General features: G+C 34.5%; 1 protein-coding gene across 15 annotated transcripts in view; it reads left to right on the top strand.

The window, feature by feature from the left end:
- LOC132121685 (janus kinase and microtubule-interacting protein 3-like) overlaps positions 1 to 24,972 on the top strand; it is a 31,129-nt gene extending 6,157 nt beyond the window's left edge. For 2 of the 15 annotated variants that reach the window (XM_059531361.1, XM_059531362.1), the window contains 22 exons: positions 3,235 to 3,477; positions 3,635 to 3,877; positions 11,127 to 11,327; positions 14,773 to 14,892; positions 15,685 to 15,831; positions 16,516 to 16,647; positions 16,767 to 16,802; positions 17,160 to 17,231; positions 17,924 to 18,040; positions 18,115 to 18,243; positions 18,942 to 19,025; positions 19,820 to 19,882; positions 20,250 to 20,348; positions 20,482 to 20,580; positions 21,644 to 21,703; positions 21,821 to 21,886; positions 21,990 to 22,058; positions 23,065 to 23,142; positions 23,315 to 23,521; positions 23,645 to 23,710; positions 23,901 to 23,967; positions 24,438 to 24,972. In XM_059531361.1, the coding sequence (XP_059387344.1) occupies positions 3,235 to 3,477; positions 3,635 to 3,877; positions 11,127 to 11,327; positions 14,773 to 14,892; positions 15,685 to 15,831; positions 16,516 to 16,647; positions 16,767 to 16,802; positions 17,160 to 17,231; positions 17,924 to 18,040; positions 18,115 to 18,243; positions 18,942 to 19,025; positions 19,820 to 19,882; positions 20,250 to 20,348; positions 20,482 to 20,580; positions 21,644 to 21,703; positions 21,821 to 21,886; positions 21,990 to 22,058; positions 23,065 to 23,142; positions 23,315 to 23,521; positions 23,645 to 23,710; positions 23,901 to 23,967; positions 24,438 to 24,478 (2,439 nt within the window). In that variant the 3' untranslated portion in view covers positions 24,479 to 24,972. Of the gene's footprint in view, positions 1 to 3,234; positions 3,478 to 3,634; positions 3,878 to 11,126; positions 11,328 to 14,772; positions 14,893 to 15,684; positions 15,832 to 16,515; positions 16,648 to 16,766; positions 16,803 to 17,159; positions 17,232 to 17,923; positions 18,041 to 18,114; positions 18,244 to 18,941; positions 19,026 to 19,819; positions 19,883 to 20,249; positions 20,349 to 20,481; positions 20,581 to 21,643; positions 21,704 to 21,820; positions 21,887 to 21,989; positions 22,059 to 23,064; positions 23,143 to 23,314; positions 23,522 to 23,644; positions 23,711 to 23,869; positions 23,968 to 24,437 lie in introns of all 15 variants that reach the window. The other 13 variants (XM_059531365.1, XM_059531376.1, XM_059531363.1 and 10 more) reach the window with 13 other exon arrangements.
- Positions 24,973 to 26,671: the final 1,699 nt, after the last annotated feature.

Here is a 26,671-nt window from a genome sequence, read left to right as displayed (position 1 = left end):
TCTAAACCTGCTCATAAATCATTTAATATATATAGATGTGATACATTTGGTCACACCTCTCACTCCTATCCTGTGCATGGGTGTGTTTTCGTGTCCACTCGTTGTATGTGTGTGTACATACTGCAGTGGCTTTCAAGATCAATACACACATCTCAGGGTGAAAACAAATGACAGCGAGGTTCTGCAAGAAAGGACACTAGAACGTACTCATGGCCACCAGCAAGCATTCATCCTCAGAAAGGATTCTGTCACACAGGACATTATGTACCAACTCTTCTGCTTGACCCTTTCACAATCGTTTAAAACATCTTAAGGGACACCATTATTACTCTAATCTTTGTAATGTCGGCCACAGTTATAATAATGCTACCATTAAAAAAAAAAAAATGTCGGATGGATTTTAGTAAGTTCTATCAGAAAATGTATAGTGGATAGAATAATGAGGTTCAATTATTTAACTGTGTGTGAGCAGAGATCCTGCCGTGTTGTCCTTGGTTATATTCAGGACTTTTATCTGATTCTCCTCCTTGCTGATGCAGTACTATCTTTGATTTATAAGAAAAGTGTAAATGATCTGGAATAATGGGTTTCCCTGTGCACATCCTTCAGCAGTGAGAGAGTTTTATTTTAATATTCTGACCCTTGTACTGCAGAACTGGGAAAACACTCTAACAGGCCAATTACTGCAGGTGCCAAAAGTCAAACACACTGCTGTACCTTGTTTTCTGTAAAATTGCTTTTATGTTTGCAGGAACATGAAATGCAATGTTCAGGAATTATTCAGGCCATCGGTATTGTGAGACGGGGAGAAAAAAAGAGACTGAATTGATTCATTATAATATGTGATTGACAAAGAGTGTTTTGTGTTTCAGTGTTGAGATCTGCAGGGAACTAAATTTAGCAGGCTAGTTTTTGTTAAATAGACAAAAGCGAATCTTGAATTCTACCCTGCCTGTGAATGACTGATGTCTCTGAGAATCATGTTAGACTAACAGAAAGTCTGGTGAAAACAGCACATAGGACTGTAATGAAATGATTTTAAAACCAGTAGTTCACCCATAAATACAAATCAGGTGAAACACACTTTCTTGTTTCCACGGAACACAAAATGAGACTTGTTTTAAGTCTGTTTCCATGCTTTGTCTATGTTATTGCAATGAATGAGGACTGAAGTCTTAAAGCTTCAGAATGAAAGTTCAGTAGTGAACAAATTATTCTTTTGAGTTAATCTTTTCAGTGAACCTGAACCTGTGAAACCTGATTCACAAACCTCATATTATGATTCATGAATCAGATCCACTTCTCAAGTTCAACTCACTGACTCCGTGAATCATCAACAAGATTTTCAATGAATAACTCTTTAAATTATGACCTCAAAGCTTGGAATATAGTGCACGATAAGTAGTGTAGACTAGTTTTATGTTGCTTTTGTGTCTCTTTATGAATCTTTAAAACACCATTAATTTTTATTGGATAGAAAAAATGATAGAGTTTGAAATTACATGCAGATGAGTAAAACTTAACTATAATTTTATATTTTATTTCAGCCTTATTTCAGTGAAAAAAGTTTTTAATAGTTTTAGTCAATAATAACCCTGTTTATCCCTTTAAGATGTTATAAGATGCAATTCAATTTAAGTGCACTTATATAAACACCACACTTTACCACTGTCAACCAAAAAATATTTTTTAACCTTTGGATGTGATTCAGAGATGAACTGTGACCATACAGGCTAGTTCTCAGGTCGTCATCATGCATGCCCATGAAAATGATCTGGTCTTGGTGAGCAGAGTGACAGCACACCACTGTGTGAGAACTGTCAGATCCTCATAGATGTGCCATCAGACTGCTAGCAGCATGCATCAATGCAGCTATTGTGATGGGCTTCCTTAGACTGACAGTAAGAGGGGACATAGGAGCTGTCTCTACTGTTGTTAGGCCTGAATGAACAATACTCTTCATGTATGATGGAAAGAGACGGTGCTGGTGTCTCACACGGCATGTCTCCGTCTGTAAATACTCACAGGTTTGTGCTACTGCTTGGTGGAGTGGAGCAGAAAGGAGAGGTTTGGTGGGGGTTTTGAGGCATTGATTGCCAATATGATATATACTTTACATTACACTATAATTTAATAGCGTTTTATTCTTGTGAAGTCAGTGTCACACTGTCCTGCACACACCTTCACACACTGTTGTAGTTCATAGTGTAGGATGATGAAGTTGTTAAATACTGAATATGTATCAGATGTCACTGATGAACGAGGCATTTTTTTTTTAAGCTTTATAAAAGGTTTTTTCATGGACTGGGAAGGGATTTTTGCATTATAGAGTATCTTTATGCATATTTGTTTTGAGAAAATGGCATTTTTGGACACGTCGTTATTGACTTTATGCCACAAATGCTGCCAATGCTGAACTGATACTGAACCCTGAACATTAATTTAAGGTCATGGATGGCTGGTTCTTCACCAGAGGCTCATGGGATTTCACAGCCTGAAGCACTGCTGACTCTAAACCTCATCTCCCATGTTCTCTTACGCTGCATTAAAATGCAAACTCCCCAAAGGCCTAAAATTACTTCTCTTTGCTATTTTATTCCTTTGAAAATGCGCGAAACTGTCTAGCGACGGTCTGACCCAGTTCTGGTCCAGAGTGGCGTGGTCAGCTATATAATCTCACCTCAGGGTTACGGCCTGCATCTGGCTGTCAGCGATCAGAGTGCGATTTATAAAAGGCAGTGGAGCAGAGACTTTTACTTTCAAGACATTCCATCAGACTCCAACCTAGTTTTATTTAGTTGTGTTTGCTAAGGCAGGCATCTCGATTATTGGTTTCCTCCAGTGTTGTCTTTTGTTTTGTGACTGAATTTCAAGTTCTGTTAGTGCTGTCTATTGCTGTGCCTGTGTCAGAACAAAGAGGACATATCCTGATGTGATCCCGTGTAATGGTCATGTCCTGACACAATAACTCTCCTATTTTTTTTGCTCACGCTCAATATATTCTGCAATGCGCTGGACTGCTGTAGTGCCACGGTGCTTTGCATAAACAATGATTCAGTGTTCATTATACATTATACCACACTTAATTGTTTCCAAATATTTTTATACCATTGTTTTTTTTTATACTACACTTAAAATATCCCTTCAACTTTACAAATACCATTAAAATTTCAAATATACATAAGTTTGATCCCGTCAGTTTTTAAATAGTGAAGTTAACATCTATTTCCTCAGGTCAGTAAGCTGGAAAGGGAGAAGTCTCAGGAAGTCCGTCACGAGCAGCACAAGTCTACGGTGGCGGTGACGGAGTTAAAAGCCAAACTACATGAGGAGAAACTTCGGGAGCTCCACAGTGTTCGGGAAACACTCCTACGTCAACACGAGACTGAACTGGTGCGGGTCATTAGGATCAAAGACGGAGAGATCCAGAGTCTCCAGGCACTCGTCAGTGCCCTCCGAGATGGATCCACCGATAAGGTACCATTGGAATGGAAATTAAGTAGAAGTTATTTATTTACAGTTCCTTGACTGGCTGCAGTGTCCAATTCATACTAAATGATCACAATACTCCAAAAATATATATTTTTATGAAGACAATTATTGAACAATTCTCATGTTATCTCTGCCACCACAGGTGAAGTCTGCAATGATGGCGGAGGCTCGAGAGGAGTGCAGGAGGAGTTTCGATGTGGAGCGCATGCGACTGCTACAGGAGATCTCCGAGCTCAAGGCGGTGAAAAGGCATATGGAAGAGGCGTTAAACATGGCTGTGCAAGCCGACAAGAGCAAAGCCGCCGAGATCCGCAGCGTCTACCATCTCCACCAGGAGGAAATCAACCGCATCAAGAGAGAGTGTGAAAGAGAGATCCGCAGACTGGTGCGTAATAAAGTTTAGAACATGCACTATTAATCAGTGAATTCAGCTGTCAGTACATAGGTCTAAATACATACCCTTTCATATAAACATATTTCCTTGGGTGGCAGCTGATAATTAAAGCTGTTCAGGTTGAACAGAACACGTACCCCAGGGTTCTCCACCGGGACTGTCTGTTTCAATAATGTGCTGAATGAAAATCTTTTGTTAACTGGCAGTGCTTCACGCAGTTTATACAGGAAAACCTCATGGCTGTTGCCATGATGAGAAATTTCCATTTAATTTGGTGAACAGAATTATTCAATTGCATTTATTTGGTAATAATTTACATAATTACAACACACTTCTGTAAAAAAAAATTATAATGATAATTTCTTTACAAGTTCCATTCAAATCAGTTGTTTGAAGTCCCACCCCTTGCTTGTTAAGCCCCGCCCAAGCTTTATAAACCATCCCATTGGAATAAACTACAGAGTTTTAATGCAATTCATGATTTTCAGTCAAATGTGTTTATAAATTTCAATTATTTTTTTTTAAATTGAAATTTATGTATCATCTGAAAGCTGAATAAAAAAGGTGTCCATAGGACAATGTTTGGCCGAGATACAACTATTTGAAAATCTGGAATCTAAGGGGGGAAAAATTTTTTTATTAACTTTTATTAATATCCTAATGATTTTTGGCATAAAAGAAAAATGGATCATTTTGACCCATGCTACAAATATACCCCAGCGACATGACTGATTTTGTGCTCCAGGGTCACATTTGTTTGTGGGCTGGAATGAATTGTGTCATTGCGACACATTTTATCTGCTTTTTTCTTCTTCTTTAAATAAATTGTTAAATTATGCAGTAAATTGATTTTAAAAACAGCAGACACTGCAAATCTGAATCAAGGAAACATTTATTTACCTTGGAGTGAATGTGGGTGTTTTTTTACTGATGTTAAAACTGAGTACAATTCCCTGCCATGCACTGTGTATTATTTTTAAAAAAAAATGTGTTTATACAAGTGGAAAAAAATATTGTTTCTGTTCTCTTTGGGTGCATTGTCTGGATACAAGTGCTCCAGTACTGTATCTTTGGATAATTTCTGTAAAAATTCATTCAAAATGATCTGAAAACACAAGATTGCCATAGAACAGCAACCATTGCTAATGTAGTATTGGCCAGCAATGTTTCCAAAGTGGTTCTTAAAGTAAAGATTTTCTCTCCAAATCCCCCACTAAAGCTTCAAGGTTTTAAATCAGTTGGTTCACATTTTATTTTTAGCCGCATTTGTGTGTTTCTTAATGTACTACACCGTCCCCTTCAGAGCCTCTCTTGTTCTGGGCTTTTTGCCATCCGTTTTTTCCTGGAGTATTAAAATCTCTGTATCTCTGCAGTCAGTGGCCGCTGGTATCGATCGCTCTTGTGTGGCTCAGCGTTGACTCTATATTGCTTCAGGAATAAATGGGTGAAATGCTATGGAATACAGGGTTGAGGCAGAACTCTGGATGATATATATAGTAGAGGAGCAGAGTGATGGAAAAGATGCAGGACATTTCACTATTTTCTGAGAAGTATTTATATTTAGGGGCTGTGTATATGGTAGATTTATTAAATTAAATTCCTAAAACTGTTTGTCAGTCTGTCTGTTAGTATTCAATGCCATATAAAAGTTTTCTATTTTTTATTTTTTGGTACTATTGCAGTTACATTATAAATCAATATATTGTTGTTAGTAATTGTTTTATGGAATATATATATATATATATATATATATATATATATATACAGTATATATAATTTTTATTTATTTTTTTTTTATTGTATTTGCCCATTATACTGATACCGTGGTGTAGGATTTTGGTAGTTCTTCTCAGCCCCATAAACATGTCCTCTTGTTTCTGTCTGTCCCTAATCTTATCCCATACTATTAACTCATCATAGAGCTGTTGAATACATATTACTGATGTATTATCTGGTGGGTTGTAAATCCAGAAGGTCTGTGTGTGATAAGAGTCCTGTGTTGCTGTTGTGTGTTGAAGATGTATTGATCTTTGGATTATTTATTGTATCGCAGGGCCGGCTGGGGTTGTTAATCACTTAATCACATTTAGTAAGCGGGGTGGCAGGGTATGCCAAGTCGAACACAGCTTGTGAGTGTGTGTGCATGTTTACTGAACCAAGTCCAGGACTGTCCTTTATGGATGGGACAGACCATCAAACCAAAACAACAAAGCCAGCCCATCATTAGAGGTTCTTGCTGAGGCAAGCACTGTTTTTTTTACTGGCAAGAAAAAAGCCTCAAATCATGTGGCAGGTTGAGAAAAGGTCTAATGTTAGTGTTCTAAGCATTCAAGGAGGGAGAGACACTGTGCCTGTGTAATTTTAAATGAAAGAGACATTTGGATCTTGGCTAAATGAAATAATGGGATTTTTTTTTTCTGGTCCGGGTTAAAATATCAATAAAGGACATGTATTATAGGAATGTGGAAGGTGTTGATGTAAATGCATTTACATGGGTTGTTGGTACACAGTCTGAGTGTGATGTGAGCAACACACTGAATACTGAAATTGTTGGGATGGCATCTGGTGCAATCCACAGGGGAATGCTGGGTATTGAGTAGTGGATTTGTTTTTAAGTAGTGCTGAGTCTCCAGAAAATGCTTTATGTGGGGACTCTTCATTTGCTAGATGATGCAAGTGAGAAATATCCTAGTGTTCCAAGTTTATTTATTAAGTTTATTTCCCATAAAGAAAGCATGTATGTTGCATTTTATAGTAATAATACAAATAAAAAAATATACATCACTAGCATCTCGGCATGTAGTTCTTTTTTGGATGAACCACAAATTAATTTCAGTTATTGAGTTTTTGGACTGCAATCGTGCACTCGTAGTATGTGCTCTTTTATTGCACGCACAAATGCAGTGGCGCATGCTGTATATTATCTCATATTAAAGCGCAAATAAAACTCTGAGGATGCAATGTCTTCGTTATGTCATCCGTTAAGTCATGAAGTTACCAAACAGGCAATTAAAGATGCCTTGAATGTTTGAATGCATGTATAAGTTTTTGTTATATGTAAGTCATATTCAAGAACATGTCTCTGAAATGCAGTGGTTTTCAAAACTACGGTCTCCTTCATCTAACACACCCGACTTTAAGACCTGAATTGGGTCAGTAAAGGTAAAGAGTTGTGGAAAAAAAATGATGCGTCTCACCTCAGTTAGTTGATATTTTTAAGTCTAATAAATTGGTTACAATTGGTAGCTTGTGATTACACTGTAATGTTGAATGGCTATGGTCAATTGTTGAATATTAGGAAAAAGTTCCACTCCCCTTCAATTATAAGAAAGATATCATTAAACAAATATTAAAATATACTGTCTTTGTTGTTTTAAGATTGAAAGTGAAATTATTGCATTATAAAAGTATATTTAAAACTTTAATGTTAAGTGGGATTGATCATGATTAATTATGATTTCAGAAAAAGTGTGATTATAATTTTTTTTTTAATCGATTGACCGCATTAGCAAAAACAAATTTCCATGACTTCCTGATCATATCAAAGGTTTTTATTTTCTTTTTTTTTTTTTTTTTTTTTTACACAGTAAGCAGCCACCTAACCACCAATAACACCCTAGCAACCACATAGCAACATGTTAAAAACATTCTGAATATAGCAAAACCCTGTCAACCTCACATGGTACTTCACATCATCAATCTGTTTTTATATTGGCAAACATTTTTCAAGTCACATTTTTCAACAGTTTATCTCTTTTAATTTTATACAAAATACATTTTGTGTGTGTTTATTAATTTAATAGGGAATAATAATAGGTAAAGTAAGTACCTTAATAGGTAAAGTGTGTAATATCTGTGCCACTAGCATTATCAGATGGAATGGCAAAACTAATAAGTTGTACTATTAAGTAGAAAAATTGCACATCACATTTAATAAGTCATGGCAATATTTGTTTTAGTGCCTGGAAACTTGGAGTGCGTTGCTCTTCATAGTTCAAATGTGTCAATCCCCTAAATGCAGACAGACTGTTAGTTTATTGAGCATGTGTGAGTGTGAGTGGGTCATGTTTAAAGGCTGGGTAAATAATGTTGAGTCTGTGGATAAGGGGCGTAACAGAATTAGTTTCAGAGAAGGAGACGCAGTTTTACACATGAAAGAGAGACTCAGTCGTTTGAGGCATTGAGATGTCAATTAGAGACCGGTTCAGACGCTCACAAGGGAAGGTGGATTACAGCTGTCCCGCCTTTTCAGCAAAGATGGCTGTGCCTCGGCCTTTTAGGGGAGTTAGGATCAGCCTAGTGTTGTTCAGAAAGAAAAAAGAAAAAAGTGAGCTGCTTCTGGATTTTATGTTAACAATAACACACAACGCATGTTAACACTAGTCCAAAAGTGTGATCCACAATTATTATTATTATTATTATTATTATTATTATTATTATTATTATTATTATTATTGTCATAATTATTATAATACATAATTATATATAGTAATATTTTAATGTATTAATATACGTTTAGGTTTTGTAGATATTGTATGACAAATCCATACAGGTACTCAAGGTTAACCATATAAAAGTTGTTATATTTAATATAGATAAATGTTAGTTGTTTTTATTATTATTATTATTATTGTTATTATTATCATTATTATTATTATTGTTGACAGTGTAAGGCAAGCAAAACCCTGTGTATCATTAGATTTGTCATTTTAATATATGATTCTAAACCTAAATGATTTAATATTTCTCCTCCTTTGATGTTTAATAGCATGAAGAGTGGCAATTCAAATCATAATGAAATAATGATACAGTATGAGTTAGTTATTTATGTGAGAAAAAAAAGAGACTGCAGGGTGATTGTAAACTAACACAGCATGGGGGAAAACTGTCCAATATACTGTTTAGCAGCCATCATACAAAGATACCTGACTGCAGATGCTGCATTTAACCAATCAGAATCAAGTACAGTAGCCATGATATGTAATAAAAAAAGCATTTTCATGCTGGCTGGCTTCACATTCAAAGCATAGTCGTACGAGAATACCATTTGATGAAGGAAATTTTAAAAATTAGGAAATTTTGACGGAGCAGCATTACTCGCTGTGTTCAAATCCATGTTAAGCAGCACACCGGCAGGGGTTTGCTTTTAGTGTCTGAGCCTCACTGCTCTGGAGCCCGGATACGGATGAGAATCCTTGATTTGTATTTATCAATCACATAATTCATCAACAAAACAGTGAGGCGTGTGTTATGGCACACATCATAATCAATGTATTCATGAAGCTCATGGAAACTGTGATTAAAATGTTAATCTGTCGTGTTATGTGCATTTATGCTGAATAAGTGTCTTCCTCTAGCCGCAGGGATGCCATATAAGAGAACAGGATGTAATTTTCTCACCGAGCCATGCAGTGCTTTATATAACACAGATAAACATAGACGCACACTGAGAACTCCTGCAGGATGCTTTGATCACCGTGGTAACGCCTACAGTGGGCGTGCCGATGTGAGTCACCTGACAGAGAATGTGTTTCCAGCTTAAAGACGGAGAGATGTGTACTCTCATTCACTAAAGGTTTTTTTTTTCAGTATGTTGAAGTATAACACATACGCTGTTTCTACAGAGATTTAAAAACTGAGCTGGTTGGAATGAATAGGTGAGACCGGGGCTAGTTGTCACACAGAATGGCATGGATTAAAATAGCTTTAATCAATGTGTGTGTTTGAGAGTGAGAATCGCTTGGCAGAGAAAGCAAGCAGCATAGTTCATTTCTCTGAGTGGTGCTTGTGATGTAACTTTGAGGAGTTTATGAAATATATGGTCTTCCTCTTACTGAAACACAAGTATGATGCGATCCCTTTGTCTCTATACATGGCACATCCTGTGAGTGTCAGAACACATCCGATAACACAGAGTCTGATTCTCTGCAGGTTGTGTAGGTGAGCAGAGTCACAAGGATTTATGTTACATTTTGACTCCTATACTTTATATAATTTATGCGGTCTAAGAAAGAAATAGACACAGAAGCTGTTACTTGTAGGGCTGCTCCGATCACAATCGGCCGATCGTTATGCGTTCTCTAATCAGCGGTAATTTCCATCAGGTGCGTGATTTTACATAGAGCAGCTGTTACTACACAGAGCCGTTATAAACTGAGATGATGCGCAAATCCACGTTCATTTTCAGCGTTTATTTGCGCATCTCAGTTAACAACGGCTCTGTGAAGTAACAGATGTGCATTAATGATCGGCCGATCGTGATCGGAGCAGCCCTAGTTACTTGGGCAGTACCATTTTAAAACGTACAAATATGTACACTTTAGGTAATAATATGCATCATGTAGGGGTCAATACGTTTCAGAATTGTACCTTTTGAAAAAGGTTCAAAGAGCAATTTTAAATAAATAGTAGTGCTGTCAAACGATTAATCGCGGTTAATCACATCCAAAATAAAAGATTTTGTTTACATAATATATGCATGTGTACTGTGTATATTTTGTGTATATATAAATACAAACACATGCATGTATACATTTAAAAAATATAAATAATATATTAAATATATTTATATATAATATAAAATATAAGAATATAAATGTGTATATACATGCAAATATTTTCAAAATGTAGTGTATGTTTTTGTATTTATATATACATAACAAATATACGCAGTACACATGCATATATTATGTAAACAAAAACGTTTATTTTGAATGCGATTAATCGTTTGACAGCACTAATAAATAGTAAATCTAATTCTAAAAATTAAGCAGTTTTTTTCTTTACTTTCTTTAAAATCTGCTTTCTGTTGCTGCATTTGTTTGATTCAGTTCAACTTAACCCTTAAACTAAATCTATAAAAACAAAAAAAGAATAATTCTTAATGTATTTATGAAAAAAATTTCAGTAAACATTTATTTTGTGGATTTGGGAGATAGAAAGATAGATAGAAAGATAGAAAAACTGATAAAAACAAAATATTTACATAAACTAATAAAAATTACGAAAACAATAATCATGCTTAAACTAACTTAAATGAAAACGCAAAATATAAAAAATAAATTCAAAATATGAATCAAATCAATGAAACTAAAATAACTGCTATGTCTGTGTTGCATTTCCTGTCTTGAGTGGACCTGGTGCGTGGACTGCCGGTCATGTTTTATATATTCTTACTACGACTGTGTCCTTTTTAAGGACATGTTTAATGTGTGTGACTGTGCTGTGTTCTGTCCTGTAGATGGATGAGATTAAACTAAAGGAGCGTGCTGTCTGTGGGCTGGAGAGAGAGCTCAGTGCTCAGGCGGGCCACACGTGGAAACTACAGCAGCAGAAACAGGCTGTAGACACTCAGCTGGCCCTGCTGCGAGACTCCAGCCCCAGACGAGAGGGCCCTTATTCACCCGCTGCAGGAGATGCAGTAGAGAACACAGCTCACCCTGTAAGCACCGCTCCTTCATTACTAAACCTCACCGCTCGTTGCACTTCTGCTTTCACTGTGCTTACCTGCTCAGATCCGTTTTCCTCAACCCAGATTTACCATAGTAAAACGCAGCAGTCAGGTTTCAGAAAATCCCATTCATATTCTTCATAGATAAACTGATTTTGAGCAGTAACATTAAATGTTTTCAAGAAACAAACCAACCATGAGCTCCAAAGTTATTAGGTGATGGTGTATGATACTTTAAAAGCCAGAAGTAATTCATGTTCATTTTTAAAAAGTCATGCCAGTTGCCTAGAAAAAGCTGTACTAGAAAAAAAATTATTTTTAAAAAATGATGCTGTATGTTTGGATATTATGCAAGAAACTTCAGATGTAAGATCTTTTAAATAACGACTGGTTTTATACTGTACAATTTTTATTTTTTTCTGTGTCATGAGATTGTTGGATGAGTAGTTCAATAATTCATAAAAATTGCATTATATACACACTTGTACCTTTTGTCTTGAATACTTTTATATATAAAGAAATTAATACTTGTATTCATCGATAACACATTTAATTGATCAAAAGTGACATTAAAGACATTTATAATGTTTCAGATGCTGTTCTTTTAAATATGTATATTTATTAAAGAAACCTGCAAAAATGTATCACAGTTTCCACAACTATTAAGCAGCACAACTGTTTTCAACATTAATGAATAATACAAAATGTATCTTGTGATGCAAATTAGCATATTAGAATGATTTCTGAAGGAACATGTGACACTGAAGAATTGGAGTAATGATGCTGAAAAAAAAAAGCTTTGCATCACAAGAATAAATTACATTCTAACATTTATTTTAAGAAGAAATTAGTTCTTTTAAATTGCAATAATATTTCACAATAATTATGATTTTACAAAAATCAGGGGAATACAGGGGGGTTGGTGTTGGCGCAGTGGATAAGACACATGCCTTTGGTGTGAGTGATCCGGGTTCGAATCCACTGTGAAACACCAATGTGTCCCTGAGCAAGACACTTAACCTCTAGTTGCTCCAGAGGCGTGCGACCTCTGACATATATAGCAATTGTAAGTCGCTTTGGATAAAAGCGTCAGCTAAATGAATAAATGTAAATAAATGAAGTCTTTGTGAGCGTATGAGACTTTTTCAAAAACAAACAAAAAATCTCTACCGCCAAACTTTAACTGTAGCTTTAATTCAGAGTTTGTAATGTGATTTCGTTTTTGGAGCTGATTGGTTTGGTTAATGGCTTATATTCTTTAATGAAAACATTTTAAATGAACTTGAGAAATTAAATGAGAAAGTTACTTAAACAAGGTTGCGTAAAAGTGGTCAATGACTATTGCACTTTACTGTTTGTTAATTATCAGCTATGCTGCTATTCACAGCATCAGTCCTTGAAGAACCTCTAAAAAGATTTTTATTCCAATCCAGTGTAAGAACATTCAGGTCGATGATCATCAAAAAGGTCATTAATGTGCATGTGGTATTAACTTTATGCAGAACAGACTTCCCTGATTTCAAGAGAGCGGAAATGTTACAAAAGTGTGCAATATGGCCCCAGAAAAGAGGATTAATCGATAGGTTGGAATTAAAAATAACATATTGTGCAGAGGTTCTGAAGGAATGTAATAGATCTGGGTTTGAGGAAGATATTACGGTCCAGCTGCTTGCTTCATCTGCTGGAGTGTAAACAGATCTGTCCTGGGATCCTCACGCTTGAAAGCACTACTCTAATGTTCTGTTCTTTCCTGCATCACACATTACAAGCATTAGGATCATAATTACTCCTCTTATTGCCTGCATGATCCCCTCTATAGACATAATTGACAGATTTTCATTATTCTTGTTCTAATTCTAGTTTTTACTCCGTTAACTTTAGTTGTTTTTGATGATCATTCTGATGCAGTCAATACTAACAAATCTAAACACACCAATAATTTGGCCATCATCATGTCTTAATTAATATTCTGCATCTAAATAAACCATAAATAGCATGAGCTACTGTATTTCTAAATGTCAAATGCCTGGCATATTTGGCTTTGTGCTTGTCAGGGTTGCAGGTTTACTTATTTCTCTGCACACCTGGTCTGAAATGTATTTTAAAACAACTTTATTTGCAGAGTCTCCTGCCGCGACTTGAATAAGGGCCCGTGTAATTTGCCATATATTCTATTTTAATTCTTTCTCTGGAGTCTAACAAAGAAACTCGTAATATTCACAGATATATGTATTTTTGTCTTGTTTAGTAGTCTAGTTTTAAATGTTTTATTCTTGTTTTAATGCTTTATTCTTCATATGGCTTGATTGCTGTATAGCCGACTCAATTCACCCACAATTATTACTACAATTATTTAAAATATTACATTTTAAAATAACTGTTTCTAGTTGAATATATTTTAAAATGATGCAAAGCTGAGTTTTCAGCCTCATTTCTGCAGTCTTCAGTGTCACGTGATTCCCTTTTTTTTTTTTTTTTTTTAAGCCTAATATGTTTTTTGGTGGAAACCTTGATACTTTTTTTCCGTATTTTGAAACATAAATTACTGTCACTTGTGTTTAATTTAATGCATGCTTGCTGAATAAAATTAATTTCTTAAAAATAATGTAATTTGAGGGCTGTATAACAGACTTGTTTCACCGGTGTGGTGTAGAATATCAACTGTACTGAGAGAAGCAGTCTTAGTTTTAAAGCAGCTGTTAATCATTTCTGTGGCACCAAACTAATGTTTCAAAAAAATTATGCCTCTTCCTACAGGATTAAACTCTTCTCGGGTTTCCCATTGTTTAGTCGAATATAAACTGATATAAATCTACACGTATAAAAATAGATGTGCATTTTCACTCTGTCATCATGCAGCAGAGAGCAGACGGCTGAAGGTGAGAGTGTGAGTGTGATCTTTCCCACATTTCACCTTCTCAGGGATGATAGGAAATGCATGGATGCACACACTTTACATGTGTGGCGTATTCTTGCATCTTTATATCCGAGGCTTGTTTCCCAGCAGCAGAATATCCGTGTCTCTGGCTGTATTTGTGTTGCTGTTGGTTAGATGTCCATTTCTTCTGTGGTTGGGCTGCTGCTTGTATTTTCTCTGCAGGAGAAACGATGGATTTGATCAGTGACCTTTCAGCTCTTTGTCAGATGTTGGCAGCGCCAGAACACTCTGACTCTATTCCTGCCTCCGACTGTTTCTACGGTTACCTGACATTATGGAATATTTCCTAAATACAGCCGGACCAAATGGAAGTTAAATAAAATAAATCTATCTGTCTGTCTATCTGTCAAAATGCAAGGCTTCTTTAAACACCAAGTCAAAATCAAGTCTAGACTTGATATATATTCCCTTTTTGATGGATAGATGGATGGATAAACATTAAAAATGATATGAATGAAGAGTGTTTTTCCCGTTACCTGCAGTTGGTTTGTTTTCCAGGTGCAGCAGTTGGATGAGAAGGATGCTCGACGTTTCCAACTGAAAATTGCAGAACTGAGTGCAATTATTCGCAAACTAGAAGACCGCAACGCACTGCTGTCAGAGGAACGCAATGAACTGGTGAGTCTGTGCTAGTGATTTTAAAGATTTATTTTATTTAGTTTTATTGTTATGGTAAAACTATTTATTTTATAAGCATAGAACTTTCTTTTCCAAAACTGAACTTGCTTTGTGCACAAATGTAGTGTCTCTGAATATATGTGTGTGTCTTCTGTATCATGTTTGCTGTAATATCATAGACTATTAAAGAGTGTTTTTGCCTTTCTAAGAGTTATGTGATAGTGTGAATGTTCTCTGTAATTGTGGTAGGTGTCTGAGCAGTAATGAATGACTTCAGTGTTTCCTTCTCTCAGCTCAAACAGGCTTAAAGATCAATACAGAGACAGAGTGATTTAAACATAGCAGCTCAAACCTTCAGGAAGGATTCAGATTCAGTTCACCACTCAAAACGGTCCGCAACAATGACATGATGTTCAAGTAGACTGAAAAATCCTATTTGGGTTCTCTATTTATTTCGATTTCATGTCTTAAACCACTTCTCCAGCTAGTTAGACAGTCAAGTGTCCTTGCATACTGTAGATTGGGTGAAATGTATTGCTTGACGGCTCTTCAAAGTACAGCATAAATCAGTTTGTTTTGCAAAAACAAATTTTCTTTGACCGTTTTGTTCAAAATGTGTAACTTCACTGGTTTCATTAGTAAAAGTATTTTCTGAAAACAGTACTAATACAGCCGCCTTTTATCTAAGTCAGTCATATCCATGCATTTTTAAGGGTCAAAATAATATTTAGGGTTACTGCATGCTTTTGCCACTGCAATATTATTGTTACATTTCTTTGTGTTTGTGCCCAGTTAAAGCGTCTCCGTGAAGCTGAGAGCCAGTATAAGCCGTTAATGGACAAGAACAGACGTCTCAGCCGCAAGAATGAGGAGCTGGTTCATGCATTGAGACGCATGGAGAACAAAGTGCAATTCATCACACAGGAGAACATCGAAATGGTAATGACTGAAACAACTCACTGAATATATATGTATTTGCATAGCATGAGCACATTTTAATTTAGAGACATTATAGAATGTTTTTATTTAAAATAATTTATTGTTATGCCACAGGACCATTTAAAATGAATTAGTGAAGGCAAAATTACTTAAAAAAAAATAAAGAGATTAATATTATAAAGTGAAAAAACAAATGGTGACCAGATAAAGCTCTTAAAAAATTAGGCTGTTTATAAAAAATGAATAAATAAAGAAATAAGTTTATTGATTGTTCATTGGGGTCAGTATTTACTAGTATTATTATTTATTTAGTCGAAAATGCAGGTGCAGTAAAACAGTTGTAATATTGTGAAATATTATTACAATTTAAAACCATGGTTTCCTAATTTAATATATTTTAAAATAGAATGTATTTCTGTCATGGAAAGCTGAATTTCAAGCATCATTACTCCAATCTTCAGTGTCACATGATCCTTCAGAAATCATTCTAATATGCTGATTTCAAAAAACGTTTCTTATTATTATCAATGTAATATAATATTTTAGCAGAAACCATAATACGTCCAGGATTCTTTGATTAAATATACGGTAAAAAAAAAAACGCATTTATTTCAATTGACCTTAGCTTTTCCTGAAGGCACACATCCGGTCACTTGACGTGAAGAATTTGTTTTTATTTTGAAGCGGGAGAAGGCTGGGACGATACGCCGGCCCAGTTCTCTGAACGATCTGGATCAGAGTCAAGAGGAAAGAGAGATTGAGTTTCTCAGACTACAAGTGCTGGAACAACAGAACATAATTGACGAACTGTCCAAGGTATCAGAATTTCTCCTCACATGGATGCACAAAAAAAAAATATTTTAGAAGCTACAATTTTGAAAAATAATTCTACATGCAAACTATGTCTTGATCGGCATGTTTTAATTTCCATGCAGGCGCTGGAAACCGCTGGATACGTGAAGAGTGTGATAGTGAGTCATTTTGCCTCTGGGAAATATTCACACTGTGAAATCCTAAAATCTGATTTTGCATTTAAGCGTAGTACATGTTACCTAACAAAACCCAGATGAAACCGTAAATGCAGAAATGTTTTCTCAAAGGTTGAATGATATAAGCAGCTGAAATGAGTGAGGAATGTAGTATATGTGATGTTCAGACATAATGTATATACAGTTGCATGCATTTCTTTCTTTCTGTAAAACTGGAAGTGTAGTGGAAGCAGCACCTTGTACTTTATAGAAATGAGATGTTCATGTATGAATCAGTATCTAATGCAAATTTATGTGTTTTGTTCTTTAATTTAATCTTATTTTGATCTTGTTTCTCAGGAGAGAGACATGCTGCTGAGATACAGGAGACAGGACAGCCTGCGCAGGAAGAAGCCCTTCAGAACCTGTAGAGTACGCAGACATCAGGACTGAACTACACACACACATCTCATTGTCAAACACACTTTCAGCAGGAAATTTTATAATAACATTAGTATTTTACATTACTGCATTTTTTACATTATACTAATTGCATTGTTCATACATTACATTATTCTTAATTATGCATTCATACTATGGATATAATGTTTGCTTTAAATATTGCATTATTTGTATTTTTTTTTTTTTTTGCTTAGTTTTAGTTTTGATAATCATATCCTTCGAATAATTTAGCATGGATTATGCATTCATTTTATTATATTTTATCTATGAAATATTTACTTTATTATAGTTTTAGGTTTTTGTTTATATTTTATGAACTGATTGATATAATTTTATTATGCATTGAAAGTGCATTTATTTTTATATTAAAACTTTTTATATTAAATGCATCATTATAATTATTACGTAATGTTGTTATTTTATAATTAAGTACCACTGCATTGATGAATCCTGGTGATGTTTTATTTGTCTTAAAAAAAAAAAAAAAAATTATATATATATATTAATATATATATATATATATTAATTTATCCAACAATATCGATCAAGAAATATTTCGATTATATTTAATATTTTAATATTTTATTATTATTGTTTTTTTTTTCTTATCTTCTGTATATTTAAACTTCTTTGGGTTTCTCTCTCACTCATTCTCTCCAAAGCCGGTGGTGGAGACGTTTTTTGGCTATGATGAGGAAGGCTCTATAGACTCGGACGGCTCCTCTATTTCCTACCACACAGACCGAACGCCCTGCACACCAGACGATGACCTCGAAGAGGTGTGTGTGTGTTTGGCTGTGTTTGTGTGAGTCTGTAAACTATAACCATAAACTTGTCATCTCCCTGTGCTCAGGGAATGCTTAAGGAGGAGACTGAGCTGCGTTTCCGTCAGCTGACGATGGAGTATCAGGCTCTTCAGCGAGCTTACGCGCTCCTGCAGGAGCAGGTGGGAGGAACATTTGACGCAGAGAAAGAGCTCAAGGTAAATCATTTAAACATCCCAGCCATGAAATATTTATATATTCACTCTCTTAACAATAGCAACATCTCAGCTCTTGGCAGATGACTGTGTAGTTCCTCAGATGAATATAATTCTTTGTGCAATATTACACCGTGGCATAACCATAAGATTTAAAAGCTTTTTTAACCTCGACAAATGACAGAGAATTTTGTCAGTCACTTGGTCTCCATTTCTGTAATATCTCTTTGGTACAAAATCCAGCTTCACAGAACCTTTGTATTTTTCTCTTCTCAAAAGTTTCCCTAATTTAACGTTTAGAAAAAAAAAAATTAAAACCTTAAAAACCATCAATATCACCATGAAATCAAAATAGACCCCATTTACTTTAAGCATGTTTTCGATGTTATTATGAATAATTCATTGATGCACATTGTTCTAAATAACAAAGTAGTTAATCATTTTAATTGTTTCATCAACATGAAATTTTTATGTGACATCATAAATTTCATATTTTCTTTTAACCCTTTTCCTCCAATCACCTTACAACAGTCTGGCAACGCCCAGTTTCCACAATCAAATCAATTCCAAATCAAGTCCCACCCTAAATTTGTTTCCTAATTAAATGTACTAATTTACTCAGACATATGCAAAAGTAAAATTGGTTTACAAATGGTTTACATTTCTTTTCTTTTCTTTTTTTCTTTGTTTGTCTGTTTTAGACTCGAGAGCAGCTTCATGCTGAACTGATCCGGTACCAGACCAGAATAGCAGATCTGGAGTGTGTTCTAAGTCATCAGGGACAGGTAAAACACCAGCATTAGTACCGTTAGAACTGCACAATGACATTTAGCACATTTGTATAATTCCATTTTAAGAAATAGTTTACCCAAAAATGAAAATTTGGCTAAAATGTACTTACCCCTAGGTCATCCAAGAAGTAGATTATTTTTCTTCATCGGAACAGATTTGGATAAACTTGCTCAGCAACGTGAATGGGTGCCATCAGAATGTGAATCCAAAGAGCTGATAAAAACATCACAACAATCTACAAGTGATGATTTTTTTCAGTTCGTTTATGGACTTTAGGTGTGGACTACTTGTGGTTTATTGTGATGTTTTTATCAGCTATTTGGAATCTCATTCTGACGGCACCCATTCACTGCAGAGGATCCATTTGTGAGCAAATTATGTAACAATGTGTTCAGATGAAGAAACCAACTCATCCACATCTTTAATGGTCTTTCAGCAAAATTAGATTTTTGGATAAACCATTCCTTTAAAGACTGACGATAACGGTTAAAAACACTTTCACATATGCACAGTTTCTTGGTGACTTTCTCATTCTGTTGCATGTGGAAACAATTGTTACAACAAAGCTCTTGGAAAATAAAAAAATAAAAATAAAAAAACCTTTTGGTACCCATTGAAAGAAGTGTATTTTGATGAGACTTGATGAGTATGTCTAACGGTGACATCCCTAATCCCATATAATGTGAGCAGTGCTGCTCACACATCAGTCTGGGCTGTGAGGGTTATGTGCATGGCTGAAATTCGAATTATTCAAATCATTTGCATTCATATTATATGCTTTTTTCAGGATATGAAGTGGATTGAGGAGAAACAAGCTTTGTATAAACGCAACCAAGAGCTTGTAGAAAAGGTGGGTGATGTTCATGTTCATTAGACTGATGAAAGACGAACATCACAATCAGAGTGCATGCTTTCTTTGTGTAAAATGTTTCTTTTAATAACACAGTTTAAGTTGTTAAAGTCTGACCTGTATGACTTTGGAAAACTTGGTGTAAAGACAAAATTTGCTGCTTTATTCAAGTTACAATGGCACCAAATTACAGGATTGGCCCCCAAAAAAATACCCTCTTTCAGTAGGTGGTTTTTAATTAACCTTATGAAGCCAATTTCAGGCAGTGAATGCAGCTCATTTGTTTCACAGACAGGTTTCCTGTCAGATGGCAGATTTTTTATTTATTTTTATTTTTTTAACCCACACTTTGTTTTTTTTTTCCCAGATTAAAAATATGGAGACAGAGGAGACACGACTGAAAAATGAAATTCAGGATGCAAAAGACCAAAACGAACTCCTGGAGTTCAGAATTCTTGAACTTGAAGTGAGTCTGACTGAAGATTTTTTTTGCTCTAAAATCTGTTGTGTGCATGCAGCTATTTCAGACACAGATTTAAACTTCTGGAACAGAAGAACTGGTGTGTGGGAATAATAATGATGCTCTTTTGTTTCTTCAGGAAAGAGAGAGACGATCTCCAGCCATAAACTTTCAGAACATCCATTTTGCTGAGGGCACGAGTCCCCTGCAGTTGTACTGTGAGGCAGAGGGTGTTACTGTGAGTTACTGAGCCATATGCCTCATGTCTCTATAGAGAGACCGGGGCTAGTTGTCACAAGTAACTATAATGTTTTAATAATGAATGATCCGTTTGGGGCAAGTTGTCACAATTATACTGAGGCTAAAATACAATACTTTTTATTATTTTAAATAATAATTTTTATACATTCATTAATTTAAAGTTTTGCTAATAAAAATAATGTTTTGAAATCTTACCTTAAGTTTTCATATATATAACAGTTTTATTTTGTATTTTATATTTTATTAAATAAGGATTTAATATGTTAACTTGTTGTGTTTTCATAATTGTTTTATCTTTTATATTTTTTTTGTTTTTTTTTTATATGTATTATCCTAAACGTACCACATTTTAAATACAGATGTTTTGCCATTTTACTTTACAATAGCATCTTATATTTTATTAAATAATTTAATGTTACCTTTTTTGTTTTCATAATTATTTTACTTTATTGAATATTTTAAAATGAATATTTTTATATTACAGGTTTTTTTCTTTCTTTTTTTAACATTTTATATTATATTAAAAGTATTTGCTATTGTTACCTTATGTTTCCATAATTGTTTTACTGATTATATATTTTTAAAGAATCTTTTTATGTAATATTGCATTATACATAACACATTTTAAATACAGATTGTGCATTTTTCTTTATACATAGCTGTTTATATATATATATAAAAAAAACAGTTATTTCAAATAAACAGCAGATTTCCATTGTGACAACTTACCCCAAATAGCTTAAAAACACTCTTGAAGTGAAGTGATATTTTAAAGATATCATAATATATTTTAAGTTGCCAACTATATAAAAATCCAGACATTTATGAAAAGCAGAACTAGATTTTAATTCGTTTAAGGTCATTGTTGAATTTTATCGCACATATCAGCTGTGGAATCATTTCTTCTACATGGTTTTCAGATTAAACTGATATCAGACCAAACACTTACTGTCAGTGATCCAGCATAGATCTAATCTTCTGTTGTCTGGAGGAGGATTCATAGTTTAATATCTCAATTAAAGTATTTCTTAAAACCACAGGACATTTTGATCACAGAGCTGATGAAGAAACTCGATATTCTGGGGGATAACGCCGTAAGTGTATGTTGATTTCATATGTAAATGTGTGTGTTAAAACGCATGCCTCGGTGTGTTTGGTAAACATGCATATCTCTCTCATTGATGTTTCATTGATGTTTCATTGAACGACATGTACAGAATCTGACCAATGACGAGCAAGTGGTGGTTATTCATGCCAGAACAGTATTAACATTAGCAGAGAAGGTATGAGCCATACGATTTTTTTTAAATGATAGTTATTTCATGTTAATTTCATTCTGTTTAAATTATTGTATTATTTGTTTTTTGATGTATCTGCTGTGTCCAGTGGTTAGAGCAAATCGAAGTCACCAAATCAGCATTACAGCAGAAAATGCTGGACATTGAAAGTGAAAAGGTAAATGTTCTTAAATGCATTACACACTTTCATTTCCGTAAGTTCTTCTTAATTATTGTTCCCCAAAATAAAAGAAAATAAGTTATTAGTTAGAAATAAATAATTATTTTATAATTAAGAAAATAATAAATGCGAAATGTTTATAATTAAAAAACTTTTCACCCAAATTCCAAACATTTTACTGTTGATTTTTTCTTATTAGATTCTCATTACATATATAAATACTTTAAATATTTATTTTTCTTTTGTTTTATTGTTTTGTTTTTTTGTCTTGTCTTCTGTTCTGTTTTGTCTTGTCTTATGGCTTGTCTTTGTTTTGATTTGTCTTGTCTTGTCTTCTGTTTTGTCGTCTTGTCTTTTTGTTTTGTTTTTTGTCTTCTGTTTTGATTTGTCTTCTCTTGTCTTGTCTTCTGTTTTGTCATCTTGTCTCTTGTCTTCTGTTTTGATTTTATTCTATTCTATTTTTTTCTATTTTTTTTATTCTATTTTTTCTTGCTTTTTTGTCTTGTCTTTTTTGTCTTATCTTCTGTTTTGTTTTGTCTTGTCATCTGTTTTGTTTTGTCTTCTGTTTTGTTTTGTCTCGTCGTCTTGTTTTGTCTTGTCTTCTGTTTTGTTTTGTCTCGTCGTCTTGTTTTGTCTTGTCTTCTGTTTTGTTTTGTCTCGTCGTCTTGTTTTGTCTTGTCTTCCGTTTTTTTTTTCTTGTCTTGTTTTTTTTGTCTTCTGTTTTGTTTTTTGTTTTGTCTCGTCTTCTGTCTGGTCTTTTTGTTTTCTGTCTTCTGTTTTGTTTTGTTTTGCTTTACTTAGTTTTTTGCCAATGCAGTATTTGGAATTTTGTATAAATAATATCATGACTATATATATACTTATTTTTAATTTAACATTTTTATATAATTTAAATTATATAATAACGATAATTCTAATAATCTCACTAATATATGCATTAGGACATTTGTTAATGTGTTTTTACATCAAAACAATTATTTCCTCATGTAATTTTCCTCCAAAGGAGCTGTTTAGCAAACAAAAAGGATATTTAGACGAGGAATTAGACTACAGAAAGCAGTCTTTGGACCATGCGCATAAGGTAAGGACTGTATATCATGTTTAAGAGATCACACATGGCCAATTATCCATATGGTTTACTCTCAAGCACTGCAGAGGAGTTCTGCTCTATTATGAGATGCAATTCTGTCCTCTTGTGCCCCCTGGTGGTGAATGCATGCCATCTCTGGCCCACACCCCTGTGTTTCTCTCAGCGTATCCTTGAGCTGGAGGCGATGCTGTTTGATGCTCTGCAGCTGGAGGAGACGGGAGGGAAGGTGTCTGAGCTGCTGACTGAGCAGGACCGTGATTCGCTGAGAAAGGCTGTGGATCAGTGGAAGAGGCAGGTCTTGTGTGAATTACGAGAGAGAGATGCACAGATACTCAGAGAGAGGATGGAACTGCTACAACATGCTCAAGCGGTAGATACATCTATAAAATATGAGAAATAGAAGTGAATGAGATCATGCTTATTTCTATCGCAACGTGTGTATAATATTGGCCATTTGTTATGGTTGATTGATCTCTTTTTCTCATCCCATCAGAGGATAAAAGAGCTTGAAGAATGGATAGAGACACAGAAACGGCAGATCAAGGAACTAGAAGAAAAGGTAATCATATAGATCACTCATCTGTAATTTTCTGTCAAGGTCAGGACAATCATCTCCAGTAATAATATTATTTATCTCAGTCCAAATGTAATGTTTATTTTATTCTCTCTTTGTTCCATTATGTTGTTTTTTGTCTTTTGTTTTTGTTCCCATGTTCAGTTTTTATTTTTATTTTTATTTTTTTCTTTAGCCTTCATTCTTTGGTCGTAGCTCTTCTAGAAAGCAGGAAACGGTGCCATGCGGCTCAGTGGACTCCGGTAGTACATGATAACTTCATACACACTAGATTATAAGAATAAGTATTCTAATAAATTAATAAATAAATACATTTATTCAGCAATGATGCATACAATTATCAAAAGTGGCTGTAAAGACATTTATAAAGTTACAAAAGATTTTTATTTCAAACAAATGCTGTTCTTTTGAACTTTATATTCTTAAAAAAATCGTTGATAAATACATATACAAAAAGAATCCCGAAAAAATACATGATATATATAAAGCAGCACTTTCTGAAGGATCATGTGACACTGAAAACTGGAGTTATGGCTTCGGAAAATTCAGCTTTGCATCATTGCTTTTTAAAATGTATTCAAATAGAAAACAATAAAAAATATATATTTTTACTGTATTTTTGATCAAATAAATGCAGCCTTGGTTGACATTAGAGACTTCTTCCAGATAGATCCAGATGTTGCCAGGTTCTAATTGTAAATGTTTTGTTTAGCTCACAGGCCTCAAGTGTTCTTCTGTACCAGAGGAGGGTGACGCACGTGTCATCAGAGGTCCCAGCCATCTCTTCTGCACTGATGCGAGACTTCAAACTGTTCACATCAACTCTGGAACATGGACGTGGAATATGGTGCTCTCCATCTTGTGGACTAAAACTGTTTTTATCCTCCTGACCTTTTAAACTTTGCTTTGTGTGACCTCTGTGAGTGTGGAATTTAAGGACTCTTAAATTGAAACGCTCTCTCCTTTCCCTGCTAAGCAGGTGGTGCTGGAGGCTGCTTCCCTTTGGAAGCCTGATGGAATGAGAAGTGTTACGTTAAAATTCTTCCTCCCACTGTTTACACTCACTCTGCTTCAGTTCCTGGTGGTACTGTATGTCTGGTGTTTGCGTGGTGGTGCTCGCCCGCTCCTGTGCATTGAGAGAAATGGAACTGAAGGATTAATCCTGGAATTAAAATAGTCTGTTTTTCTAATGTACAGAAAAAAAGTGTTTGAAATAAATTTCTCAGAGGAAGACTGGGAAACTAAGAGGAAGTTTCTGCGTCTTTTACTGTTCGTTGAAAATAAAGCGACACAGTGGATTTTCTGAGGTACAGAAGTGCTTCTGAACAAATCTAAATTTAAGGTAAGCTTGATTTGTACATGCTTTGAATACGGTTCGTTGTGTACATAAAAGGGATTTAACTTTGACATAATATTTATGATATTTTTGTATTTCTGTCAAATACAGATAGTAATTCAAAGTTATTTTTCTACATTTCTTTCAAAATGAAGGGTTGGGAAATAAGAATGAATAGAAATGCATGGGCTGTATTGATAATAATAAAATAGTAATAGTAATGAATAGCAATAATACTATTTATAATTTTTTTTTCGGTACTATATACAGTATGCTATACTTTATATATAGTATTTTTGTATAATATATTAGTAATAAAAATTCTAATAATTTGAAATAAAGAAATTATAATGCTTTATTATAGTTTTAATAATATAAATAAATCTTTATATTAAATGTTATAATATAAATATAATAATAATAATAGTATATAGAATTAATAATAGTATTAATAATAAATATAAACAATTTATATATACTGAATGCAAATTCAGTTTATCTATTTGTACATTATTTGTGTAATGTAAGCAGCAGTTTAGTCAGTAGAGGGCGCTACAGATCTGTATAAAAAGGTTTTTTAAATAATTTCCAACACTGTATTGGAAAATCTGAGTTGGCAGAATTTCTTTAGAAATCTTTTAGTGCAGTAGATATTAAGATGTTACTAAAAAGGTTTTAAATCAATAGTGAACTCTTGCATACACCTTGAGTAGGTTTTTTTTTTCTTTAAGTAGATAAACTAATTGAACTTCATGATGTTTTTAACCTCATATACTTTCCTGTCTGGTAAAATTCAGCTCTGGCATGGACGAGAGAGATAGTGAAGCTGGAGAAGAGATAGTTGCAGATGTAACAGAGCGAGATGGAAGAAGCAGCCAGAGGCGGAAAACCTAGATTTTACTACTAAGTAATGCCACAGCCTTACAATCAAAGAGAAACCCAGGAAGCGGAAGGCTCTGGTATATGGGCTGCAGCTCATAGATACCCAGGAGTCCTTTGTGGGGTTTTTTTTAGAAATAAGGAATTAATAATCTTTTACGACCTTTGAAGGTTCTGCTTAACTATAAAAACATGCAGGAAAACTCATTTTTGCTACATGATGTGAATTTAAAAAGAGCATTTGATATGGAAATAAACAACATGTTTAGTTAATTCACACAGGCACTCTGATGCTAAAATTGGTTATGAATTTATGATTGATTGTGTCTGTTACTGCTTTTATTGTTTTCACAGTTTCATTACACAGTTATTGATGATATATTTTATAGATCTGTTTAGATTCCACATGTTTAAGAAGTGGTGAGATCATCTCTCTGGGCAGGTATGAATGGAAAAGAATCTTGTATCGGTTTTATTAAATGAAATGCAGGCCCTCTTTCCTCAGGCTATTGTTAGACTTCAGCTATTGTTTTTTATATGATCCATTCTGGCTGTGAAATGTTTTAACGCATTCACTCCCAGAGGCATTCGGCATATGGGGCAGAAGTCCTCTCCTTTGGGAACACCATCAAGCCTCCAGATGGACTTTCCCAGATCTCCACATGCACAGATGAGACCAGACACACTGTAAACCACATCTGCAAGCATTTGGTGTGTTTAGCATCTGCCTG

This window comes from Carassius carassius, chromosome 39 (genome assembly GCF_963082965.1).
Source record: "Carassius carassius chromosome 39, fCarCar2.1, whole genome shotgun sequence".
Classification (NCBI taxonomy): Eukaryota; Metazoa; Chordata; class Actinopteri; order Cypriniformes; family Cyprinidae; genus Carassius; species Carassius carassius.
Note: the sequence above shows the minus strand (reverse complement) of the source record. Positions and strands in the feature narration are given on the sequence as shown.